Raw genomic sequence first — 12,207 nt, 5'->3', positions numbered from 1 at the left:
TGCTAGGTAAAGAATTCTTGGCTGGCAGTTTTTTTCTTTTAGTATTTTGAATATGTCATTCCATTTTCTTCTGACCTATAGGGTTTCAGTTGAGAAGTCTGCTGTTATAGTTTCATGCGGGTTCCCCTATAAGTGACCTGACGCTTTTCTCTTGCTGCTTGTAGAATTCTCTATCTTTGAGATTTGCAAATTTAACTATAATATGTCTCGGGGAAGATCTTTTTAGGTTGAATCTGGGGACCTTTGAGCTTCCTGGATCTGAAGGTCTGTATCTCACCCTACACTTGGGAAGTTTTCAGTTACTATTTCCTTGAGTAGGTTTTTGATACCTTTTCCCTTCTCCTGCCCTTCAGGAATACCCAGAACTCAAATGTTAGAGCACTTGAGATTGTCTGCTATCTCTGTTAGGTTTTCCTTATTATTTTTAATTCTTTTTTCCTTTTTTTTTTGTCTGCCTGAGTTATTTCAAAAAGACCATCTTCAAGCTCTGAAATTCTTTCTTCCACTTGCTCTACCCTGCTGCTCAAGCTCTCAGTCGTGTTTTTTATTTCATTGAGTTAGTCTTTCATTTGTAGAAGTTCTGCACTCTTTTTTATGGTATTAGTCTCTTTGTAGATTTCCTCCTTCATATTCTGGATATTTTTTCTTGTTTCATTATGTTTTCTAATTGAGTCTTCCTTTATTTCTTCAAGTTTTCTTAAGATCATTACTCGAAATTCTTTTTCAGACATTTCAAGGATTCCCTGTTCCATGGAGTCTGACTTTGGGGCATTACTGTATCCTTTCGGTGGTGTCATTTCTTCTTTATTGTTTGTACTTCTAGTGTTTTTTGCTGCTGCTTGGTCATTTGGTAGGAGGTTTGCTTCTTCTATTACACTGAGGCTGGCTGTGGAGTGGCCTTGGTGGCTACTGTGGGGGGTGAACTGTCTTACTTGACAGTAGGTGTGGTGGTGGTTATGTTAAACCAACTTGGTTCCTATTCTAGACTCTGTGGTTGTAGAATGAGCCCCTAACACGTAGACTTCTGCTGGGCCAAACTCGGTGGGTCAGATCCATAGGCTGGTGCTTGCCCCTGGGTCTGAGGTGGGATGAGGGGGCATGTGGAGCCATGTGGTTCTGCTGGCTGGCGCCAGTGGGCTCGCCTGCATGGTGCCGATTCGGGGTGGTGAGGTGGGGTCCGGAGCTCCCCTCCTGCCTGGGTCCAAGGTGGCAGGGTGCAGGGGCAGTGGGGCGGGGCCAAGGAGTGCTTCTTAAGCCTAGCAGAACATTAGAATCACTTGTGGGATTAAAAAACAAACAAACAAACAAATATCCAGGCCCTACTCCCAGAAATTGTGATCCGGTTGATCTGATGTGGGATCCAGCAGGGTAGTTTCAGAAGTCCCACAGGTGTTTTTCATGGACAGGTGGGGTTGAGAACTGCTCTAAGAGGACAAATGATGGTTCTTTGCCAATCAAAGTGTTGCCATTAACCATGACTTGCCTGTTGGGATATGAGTGTCCTAAACTTCACCCTCTTCTCTGAACACACCCTGTGCTTTCAGCCCCTCTGAACCGCCTCACACCTCTGCCTGGAATGGTCTCTGGGAACAGGTCAGGAAGGGCCTTAAGTCCTGAAGACATTGATTATATCCTGCAGGCCACAGGGTCTCATGCACAGGTACTGAGCAGTCCCTAGATATGTTCAGATGAGTATTTTGGAAATATCTTTCCAGTAGCAATGAGGGGAAGATGGACTGAGTAGGGGATAAGATTGGCAGCAGAGGATCAGTCATGCTGTGGTCCAGGAGAGAAAGGATGAGGAACAGGGCTTGAGGGATAGATTAGAAAAAAATCAAGGCAGTTCAGTCAACTTGGCCTAATGGAGTAAGGGAGAGAAGTGGGTCAGGGGCGCTTCCCAGGTTCCCCCCACATTGCTGCATGGGTTCCTGAGCCACCCCCTTGGGGGAGGCAGGATGAGGAGTGGATTGGTGGAGAGCTGAAGAGCTCTGTTTTGGACATGCAGGCTTCTGGGTACCTGCACAGCCTCCATGTGTAGTGGTCCAGTGGTCTGTTGTGTATATGCATTTGGCTCTCACGAGAAGGCTCTGGGTTGTAGAGATATCTGAGTGTGGACAACTTGTGGGTGACCATTAATCATGGGAGAAGATGAGGTCACCTTAGAGGCAACCTGGAGAGGTGAGAGGGACGCTTAAATTGACCTTCAGGGATGTCCTAAATTTAAAAGATGAATAGATGAAGCAATGTCTGTAAAAGAAATAAGAAAAGATCTTGTATGTTACTGGTAGCATGCCAAAGAGATGGTGTGGTGTAGAGGAAGAAGGATGGGATTTAGACTGACTTCCCTCAGATGCACCGGGCTGTAAATACCAGCTGCACTACTGGCCAAGGAATTTACTTGAATGTGTTTGCTCACTGCAAAATAGTTTCCAGGACTAGATGAAAAGTGGTGTTCATTTGGTACTACAGGCTCCAAGTATTATATGAGTGTATCATAGTTCACCCCCAGCTAGTGACAACATTAACTAAAACAAGTCTATAAAGTTTAAAATCACAGAAAACATTTGCCTCTGTTGCTCACTCTCACCTAAACCCACAGGTTTCTGAGTTCCACAGTGTATTTTGGACATCAGGTAACTGTAGTTGATGTGGAATGCATCATGCAGCTCAGCTATCCTGTGGGTCTGGAATCACAGAATATAGGAGTATCAGGAGATCTTAGGGATTATCTTCCAGCCCTTTATTTTAAAAGCAAAGAAATGGATTTGTTCCCATTCCCACTGAGAAGCTCCGTAACCCATGCTCCATCTCACTCCACCCCTCCTTATCTGCCACTGAGGGGGTGGGCTGCATGGAGCTCCCTGGGGTTCTTTCTGCGATGCTATCACCTCTGAGATGGAGACAGCCCCTCTTCAGAACAGCAAGTAAGTGGAAGGGCAGATTCATTTTGCCACTACCAATATCACACTATACCTAGGAAATTTATAAAGAGAACTTGGTGCTCTGAGGGCCACTGTGACACTGAAATGGGAAAATGATGTTTGGTTATTAAATGCACTAAGTACTTACCTCTTACACTGTCAGAAGTTTCATTTTCATCTTACCAAGTAGACACTTTGGACTCTGCCTGCTAAATGCCGATTAAGCAGTTTCGGATGAACATTTATGACCACCTTCCTGAATGGCTTGTCTTGAGTTCTGGGCTCTGCCTGAGTGTATCTCCCTCCCCAGGGGCGGGGGCAGGGTGTGGCAGCATAGAATGTCAGCCCCAATAGCAGAGGCCCACAGAGGTGCCCATCTGCCACCTTCGTGCCTGGACCCCAGGGCCTGTGTGGGTCTTGGGCCTGGTAGGCTCCTCACACAGGTGACCTTCAGGTGCCTGGGATATATCTCTTTCTTGCTTGCAGGCCTGGCTCTCTTGTTAGAAGGGTTCATAAAATCTCTTGCTTGGAGCTTTCAGGCTCAGCTGCTTTTCGCAGCAGAAGTGTTCCTTGTGGCACTGCAAACTTGGGAGGAGGCCGTTTTACATTAGCATAACTGTGTGGCTCTGTTTTGAGCCCACGTCTGCCTCACTGTAATTTCCTGTATCTCCCTTGCCTAACTTTACCTCCAGCCTAACCTACCTCTGTCCCCAGTCTTACCGCCTCCCCACATAACCTTATTTTGTTTCCCCAATCTGATTCTTCCTTCTGCTTGACTTCTACCCAACCTGACTAACCTCACTGTAACAGGTTTTTGATAGTTTTGTATTAATATAGTTTTGTGTTTGTGTCTCTAAGCATTATGTTATTTCATTTTGCCCATTTGAACTTTTAAAAATGGCATACCACATATAGTATTTTTATTTTTAAGTCAGCATTGTTTCTAGGAATCATTGTAGCTATATTTTCCTGGCCTATAAATAATTTTCCCAGTTATTAACTGTCTATTATACTGATGCATATAACCTGTCTGTGGTACTGATGCAGATCTTTGTTGAACAGAAATTCTTAATTAAAAATTCTTTGTGTCTTATCCTTTATCATAATCTTTTTTTAATAGATGACCTATGTTTTGATGATGATGTTGACAATATGATTAAAGTATAGACAGACATAGACAAGAAAGAGTAGATTATCCCATTAGTGAACAGAATATATCCTATTGATACACCCAAATTTTCAGATGATTTGTTGCTACAAGATGAAACGACAGAGGGACTTAATGATGTGTTCAGAGATGAGGTGTCCCTCCTGCTGTACCTTGTAGGCCAGGCTTCCCCTCTTTTCTGCTTTGTGACTGTATTGTGCGCAGTGATAATACAGAAAAATTGCAGCATAAACCCATGGGAAATTGTGCAAGGAGATGGAAGCCTGTGTTCAAGTTCAGGCTTGATGTCTCATAGCTGAGGAATTCTGGGCACATCACTTGGCATTTCCAGACTTCAGTTTTCTCTTTAAAATGAAAAGACTGGCACCCAGTGATGTTAGGAATCTTAAGCAAGGGATATAGGCTAAGAGTTTTGTAAACCATTTGAGCATGATGTAAGTAGTTGGTTAATTACATTAAAAAGCAGTTATACATGAGCTGCCATAAAGCAGAATATGATTGAGTACCAGGCATTAACAGCTGTGAGATCAAGGAATGGGAAAATCATTTTGAACTGGAATAGCTTCAGGTTGCTGCAAAGTGTGAGAAGATAAAGAAGCCTTGTGTGACTTGAACATAGTCATAGTCAAAGTCAACTGGCGTGCAGTGAAGCTGGAACGAGAGGCATTGGGTCTGCACACAGTGGAGCATGGGTCTTATATAGAGGGAAGAGGGATGTCACTGAAAAACTTAAACCAGGGGAGACATAAGATCTAATATCATTTTCAGAAAGTCACATAAGGGTGTATTAGAGGAGGATAAGAGTAGAGATTAGAAAGCTAATGTTGTAATGCATGGCAGAGATGGTGCCCTGGACTAAGAGGTACAGTAGAGAGCAGACTACATTCTAGAGACAGATTCAATAGTATGTGCTGATGTGGGGCTGGAGGCAAAGGAAGGAATCCACAGCAACTCCTGCATGTCTGGCTGGTGAGAATGAGTAGAAGCTGCTGCCCCTTACATGGAGGAGGCAGCAGGGTGGGAAGTGGTGGATAGGTTTCAGTGCCAGGAGCCCTGGGGATTCAACGTGAAAGCACACTGCCTGCCCACCATGAGCTGTCAGTTCAGTGACTAGGTGTGAACTGATTGTGGCTGTTAAAACATAGTGTGTGAGGATGGAGGGCGCCACAGTGTCACATAAGTCGGTGGTGGGACACCCGGCTTCACTGGTCACAGCCAGGTTGGCTGCTGGGAAGTTAAACCTCTGGAGCTTTACCAGGGCTTCTCCCTCAGCTCTGAGATGATTCAAGCAGTGTTTCTCTGTGGGTTCTGTGTACAAATTGCTGATTGTGACACCACAGGTGACAAATTATTCTCTGCAGGAAACCCAAACAAGATGACAACACTTCAGAGGGATTCCTCAGAACAGAGCTCTCTCCTGACTGTCTCCTTAGCTGACCAGCAGGACTCCCCTTTGGGTATCATGACCTCAGGTGTCTTGACAGCCACAGAACCATTCTCCTTACCTGGTGGTCCCCTCTAGGAATGGGGAAGAGAGAGAATGATCTTGCTCATGAGCTTGAAATGCTGCAGTTGTTTGGTGGGAAGCTTTTGGAGGAGAAGGGTGTTTAGCAGCAATTAAATCCTTCCTTTCAGGTGTCAAAGAAGTGGGGGGGGGGTCATGTGAACTGGGGATTAGTGCATGTGTGTGTATATGTATATTTGTGTATGTGTTGGTGGTCAGGAATTTTGCCTGGAAGCTGCAGCATGGCAGAGTTCCTTACTTTAGGATCTATGCTCTTATCTGTGGCATATGCCTTCTAGGGCCATTTCCTATAGAAGTGCATGACTTCCTGAAAACAGCCTGGACTACTGCATTTTTTGTAGCAGTGCATGACTTCCTGGAAACAACCTGGACCTGAATAATAGCTGGGTACTGAATTTTTTGGCCATCGTTTACTTTTTCTAAATGGAATTTTGCTGGGCTCAGGAGAAAAGGATTTATTAAAAAGCAGATTGATGCAAGTTGCCAGCTATGTCATCTCTATAATTGGGCTGAATGGATGGAGCCAGACATGGGTATATTTTGAAGGACATTGGGTAGGATTCCATGCTCATAAATATCTTCCCCACAATCAGTCCTAAATACCTGAAATTTAAAACTAAGAGCTTTTCCCCACCCACACTTCCCGTTATGGTTTTAGACACAGAGAATCATCAAATGTCAGAGACAGACTAGATCACTCGGCAAGTCCAAGTCACAACCCTCTACTTTAGAGATGAAAAGACAAAGGGCCATAAAAAAGCCACCCAAAGTCACACAGCCAGTAAAATGACATGCAAGGACTAATAACAGTATAAGCTGAAATGTTACAGTGTCTTAAAAGTGGTATGAAGCAAGTCATGTGGGACTTTAGAAGGTGGAAAAAACAGTAAACAATACAACAGTAAAAAATAATATACATTTAAAAATATAAAAACTATTTACATGGTATTTATATTGTATGAGGTGTTGTAAGTAATCTAGAGATGACTTAAAGTATACGGGAGGATAGGTTATATGCAAATACTACCCCATTTTATATTAGTGACTTCAGCATCAATGGATTCTGGTATTCGTGAGGGTCCTGAAACCAGTTCCCTGGAGGATACCAAGGGACAGCTGTAAATTGAAGGTGACTTCGGGTAGAAGGAATACCATAAACAGAAGTGGTGGGAAAGTGTGAAGTCTTCAGAGACTGACAAGGAGTCCAGTTTGGCTGAATCACAATACCATCATCTTATAAGACGTGTATAGATCATCTCACATAACCTTGTAGCAAATATACTTGTATAAGATGGGAAGCATTCTCTATAATGTGGATAAGTGGCTTATGAAGATGTCAGAACAAGGACTTGTGGCAGATCCTTAGACTGAAAGCCCAATGTCCTTTTCACAATCTCACAGCTTGCGCTGTACTTGTTAAGGGTTTTAGTGTTGGGGTATCCATTGTAGAGGGGGTCAAATGCTCAACTGAGGAGTTTGAACTTGATTTGATAAGCAATGCGTAGTTATTTCATTTTTTTTTTTTTGAATGGCAAAAACGTGTTTAGAGCTGTGCTTTAGAAATTTAATTTGACAGGAGTGTTAAGATGAATTAGAGACCTAGGTACCTAAACCAAGGGGAACCCTTAGAAGAGCTTAGGCTTCAGAGATCGAAGTCCTGAGAAACTGTGCTGAGATGATCTGAGGGTTAAATAAGTTAACTACACTGTCCAAAGTTAGATTGAGCTATCTCAGGTGCACCCGAGGTTCAAATTCAAGTCTGTTTCTAATGTCCATATTCTGGATTCCACTTCTCCAGTGAGTTGGAAGGAATGCTAATATGCGTAGAACAAGGTGAGAGTGCTATAATATATTATCCCTATGGGCTGTTGCAAAATAGTGTACATATACCTAATGTGCACCTAGCTCTGTGCTAGGCTAGGGTGGGTAGTATGTGCAAAAGTCACACAATAAAGCTAAATAAAATTCATGAATTTTCAAATATTTTACATTAGTCTAAATTAGGAAAGCAGTTAAAAGGCACTTGTTGGTCTAAGAGTGAATTTTTCTGTCTTTAGCCTACTTGTCAGCATCAAATCTAATATCCATCAAATTAGGCAGGAATTAGCACTAATAGTTTTTTTAAAATAGTTTTTAAAAACTATTATTTAATTTTCCATACTTGTTCCTCCAAAAGAGCATCAAATGTAATGAGTTTTAAAACTTGGGGATAATTATAACTCGTGATCGTATCTTGGCCATGTACATACATTTTCATTAAAACACCAAAATTTGCCTCCACATCCTGCTGGTTTTTTTTTTTTTTTTTTTTTTTTTCCTGCCTTGATTCCTTCTCTTTTTGAATTCTGGAGACTTGTTGTCACATAAGTTAGCCCCCATTCTTGATTTCCTGGCCTCTTACCCTTGGGTTAGCCTGCTTGCTTCTTTTCTGTCTCTCATATGACTACTCTTTCCTGAGCAGTGCATGACATTTCAATCATTCCAGTGATGTGCAGGGCAATTCCTATCTTGATGCTGTTAGTGGAAAGTCATGCATGTCACTGGTTTCTGCCTTATTTGTCTTTGCCAAGCATAACATGTTACCCGGGTCTCCTTGCAGTCCAGGTTTCTGTGTGTAAGGGAGCCCGGCAGCATTCATCCCCACCTCTCCCCCGTGATCTGGTTCATTCTCTTCTGGCATCCGTATGTTGCTTCTTAGGGATCCTTATGAAGTACTTTGGACAGTATATACCCCTCCCTTCTAAGTGATACTCTGCTGAGGACCAACAGTCAGACACATCCTGTGCTTGTCCATGTATTATAGGTTAAACACATAGATTTTGGCAAAACTCCAACCTTTTGGGTATGGCTGCTACTATCCAGTTCTCCTAGTTGTAGATACACGGAGTTTTAAAGATGGCATCAAACTTGTGTCATTTCAGAGGTGCAAAGCCCAACTTACCATGCTTGTAGTCACTGAGGTGGTTATGCTTCTGTGCAGTTCTCTAAGGACTTGATAATGAAGGTATTGAGTGTACAGGTGACGGCTGTCGTCATCCTCTGGGACCAGGGGTTGGAGTCTAAAACTAAAGTAAGAAACAAATGAGAATGAGAACTACAAGCATCCCCAGACTTCTTGAGAGGCCACCTTTCAATGTAAAGGTTTCAAAAGAGCAAGGAGAGAAGAAACAAACACTGTGGCAACAGTGATGTCCTAGAACTATGGAGGATCTCAAAGTCACTTGTAATTCCATCCACCGGACACTAGGTAAGATTCTATATAAGTTTTCAAGTAATCGGTTGTATAGCCAATTTTAAAGATATGTTTTTTCAGCTTCATCTTCCCCACCGTGTCTGCTAGTCACCTATAGACAGCACTTGGGTCCTTTCTCATCATTGATGATTTGTGTGAGCTGAGACCAGCTCTTGCTGACCTTGAAGAGAGGCTCGTGGTGAAGGTTTCATCCCAGCTACCACGTGACTCTCCCCCTTGTGCTCTCCTTCCAGCCCAGTTCTCTCCTGTCTAGTCTACCTCTAATTGGTCAGATTCCCTTCTGTCTTCACACCACTTTTCTAGCTTCTAGACCCCTGTCAGAAGAGGGGCTGGCATTCTTTCACCTATGCCAAGAAGCAAGGACCTACCTGCATTGATGATCAGCAAGGCCGGGCAGGCTGCAGATGGTGGCTTCTCACATTATTCTTCTGTAGCCCACTCTGCCTAGGAAGCCACACAAGCTGGTGCCTGGAGACTTGAGTTCTAAACCTACCTTCATTTGGGAAAGGGAGTTGGATTAGTTGAGCCCTAAACCTAGTCCTGCTCCTAGTCCAGCAGTACATACTAAGTATATATTTTGTGCCAGGCACTGGGGATCAAAAGCAGAGTGCCTGCCCTCTGGGAAGTGGATTTGTGAACTGGAGGTGCATAGCTGAGTACAGCCCTTACAAGTAATTTTTTCCCCAAAGTGGTGGCCCTAATGTTTGTTCTCACTCCTTGCTTTGAACATCCATTTTCCTGGGAGATCTGCTGGGCTGCTCTTCTTATTACTTGTCTGTCTTCTCACTATCTCTTTTAAAGGGGTAAAGATGGATGTGTCTTTATCCTGATATAGAGTATCTTCTTTCTGCCTTCCATTTAGTCTGACTCAAATTCCTCTTACTGCAACTGATAGCTATTTTATCCAAATTCTGGGAAACTTGAGGGAAGATCAGCTTGGCGGCTGTTAGCACGATCTTTTTCATATATCTATGTGAACAAAAAATGTTCAAAGCTACTTACAGGCATGCTAGACTTAAATGCAAGAGAAGAAAAGATCCTTGTTTTTGAAGAAACTATATATTGGCATGAGATGGGCATGTTAGAGAATCATAGATGAGATTATATAACAGAGAGAGAGAGAGAAAGAGTGTGTGCGTGTGTGTGTGTAGGTATGTATGTGTACGGAAATACTTAGGATGTGTTAAGGGAGTGACCTAGGGGCACTGTACCCAGAGAGAGCCTGAGAGAGTGACCTGCTGGCTGTATCTCCCTTCTTCTGGGTCATAAAGAAAGGTATGTACTGTTTTAAGCCCGCCTCAGGACTGCTTTCTTCCTCCCCACTTCAGATCTTGCGCAGGCATGTGAGGGAGGGCAGACTGTTTTTGCACTGCCCTTCCACATTTATTCCCCATTTATCCCTAAAAGTGGGAGAGATGCTCCTAGTGAGGCTCAGGCCCTTGTCAGACAGTCTCTGGAAGGCAACAGAGCCTCTCCACACCCAGCAGCTGACCAGAGCTTTGTCCCTTGCAGAGATGAGAAGAACCAGTCCATCATAGTGAGCGGGGAGTCCGGAGCCGGGAAGACTGTGTCAGCCAAGTATGCCATGCGCTATTTCGCCACAGTGGGTGGCTCAGCCAGTGATGCCAACATCGAAGAGAAGGTCCTGGCGTCCAGTCCCATCATGGAGGTAAAGCCTTCCAGATGTCCCCAGCCTTCCTGGCTAGACCTCCTGCTGGCAGCAGCACTGCTGGGTGCTGAGCCTGGCATGACTGATCTTGAGAACCCTTGGAAGTGGCTCATGTAGGCAGCATTCCCACCTCTCCCTGGGAGCCCGTTGTCTACTATTGAATAAATTATAAAGGTGTCCCTGAAACCACAGACTGGAGAATATTCTGACCTGCTGTGTCCTTCAGATACCCAGTATTGAATGGAGTGTTCTCATGTTCCCTACATCCCTGGATGCTGCTGAATGTTGCAGTGACGGTCCTTCCCACATACCCCCACCTGCACTGCTGTCCCCTTCCCTGCTGACACCATGTGTCAGAAAGGGCGCCACCAAAACCATTAGATGATTTGAAGGGCTACAGAGTCAGGAGGGGGATTCTCATGGGAGGGGGTAGGAAGCCTAGGTTATTACATTCCCCACCCCCCAAATTTGAACATCTTATCTTTAGGTGGGGCGGTAAGGGGTAGAGCCGAAATGCATGTGATAACATAGCATCTGTTGAACATCCTCAAAAACCAGTTCCCTGTGACGGCATAAACTGGCCAGGGCAGGTCCTGTCTGTATTTTTACACTCAGGGCTTCAGGAGAGGGGCTGGTTGGGTTCAGAGCAGTTGATACAACTACAGGGACAGACACATTTTCAAAAAATTAGGTCTTAGTGTAACTAATCTTTTTTAGGATCAGAATGCCATTTCTTTTTTTTCTCTCTTTCCTTGATGACTGATTTCTGATAGTGTAGAACTAAATGGCCTCACTGTCCCTGGGCCAGCTTTGATTCCCCACCGTTGAAGCTGAGGCTCTTCATTATTGTCTGGATTACATCTGGTGGCAGTGGGCCCTTCTGCCAGCCCTGGGCAGCCCCTCTGTTTTATTAAGAAGAAATTCAGCTGAGGCCACAAGCTGCTGAGATAGCATCAAGTTTCCCTGCAGAGCCCTGAGCCCCATCAGCTAGGACACAAGTCCCCACAGCGGTTGGTCTTTCAGGTTATTTGGGAGCTGGGGGAACAAGAAACTGCCTGGACCTTCCCCATCCCCCGCCTCTCCCTCTTCCTTTACCAAGTGCAGGAGTGAATTCTGAGGCTCAATTCATAGGAGCTCATTGATTATCCAAGCAGAATCTCCTGTCCTCAGAGTTGCGTTACCTGGAGAATTTCAGTTCTCCTCTGAGTAACAGAACACCACCTGTTCACAAAGAATTCAACAAAAGCAAGTTTCAGCATTTGTTCTTAGATGATTTGGAAAATGATCAGTACAGTTGAGAGCATTTTAACCAAACACATAGAATAAAAGTTTTTATTTTTGTTCTTATTACAGTGCTTCTCAAACTTGAGGCTGCATAAGAATTGTGTGGAGGGCTTGTTAAAGCAGATTGCTGGACTCCACCCCTTCTGAGTTTCTGGCTCAGAAGGTCTGGGAAGGGGCTCAGTAATCTGTGCTTTTCATAACTTACTAAGGGATGCTGATGCTGCTGGTCTGTATAGTACACTTTGAGAACCATTGACCTATTAAAAAGATACAGAGAGCTCACTGGAAAATGTGAAAGGATGAAAGGAAACTATCCCCCATAATACTATAGCCTGCTGATAATCATTCACCATTTTGGTATATTTTCTTCTAGATTTTTCACTGAAT

At 44.0% G+C, this 12,207-nt stretch overlaps 1 protein-coding gene across 1 annotated transcript in view; it reads left to right on the top strand.

Annotated features, from left to right (window-relative positions):
* MYO5B (myosin VB) overlaps nucleotides 1–12,207 on the top strand; it is a 211,660-nt gene that overhangs the window by 47,886 nt on the left and 151,567 nt on the right. The window contains exon 5 of the mRNA XM_063076684.1: nucleotides 10,380–10,536. Coding sequence (XP_062932754.1) covers nucleotides 10,380–10,536 — 157 coding nt within the window. The remainder of the gene's footprint in view (nucleotides 1–10,379; nucleotides 10,537–12,207) is intronic.

This window comes from Cynocephalus volans, chromosome 13 (genome assembly GCF_027409185.1).
Source record: "Cynocephalus volans isolate mCynVol1 chromosome 13, mCynVol1.pri, whole genome shotgun sequence".
NCBI lineage: Eukaryota > Metazoa > Chordata > Mammalia > Dermoptera > Cynocephalidae > Cynocephalus > Cynocephalus volans.
Note: the sequence above shows the minus strand (reverse complement) of the source record. Positions and strands in the feature narration are given on the sequence as shown.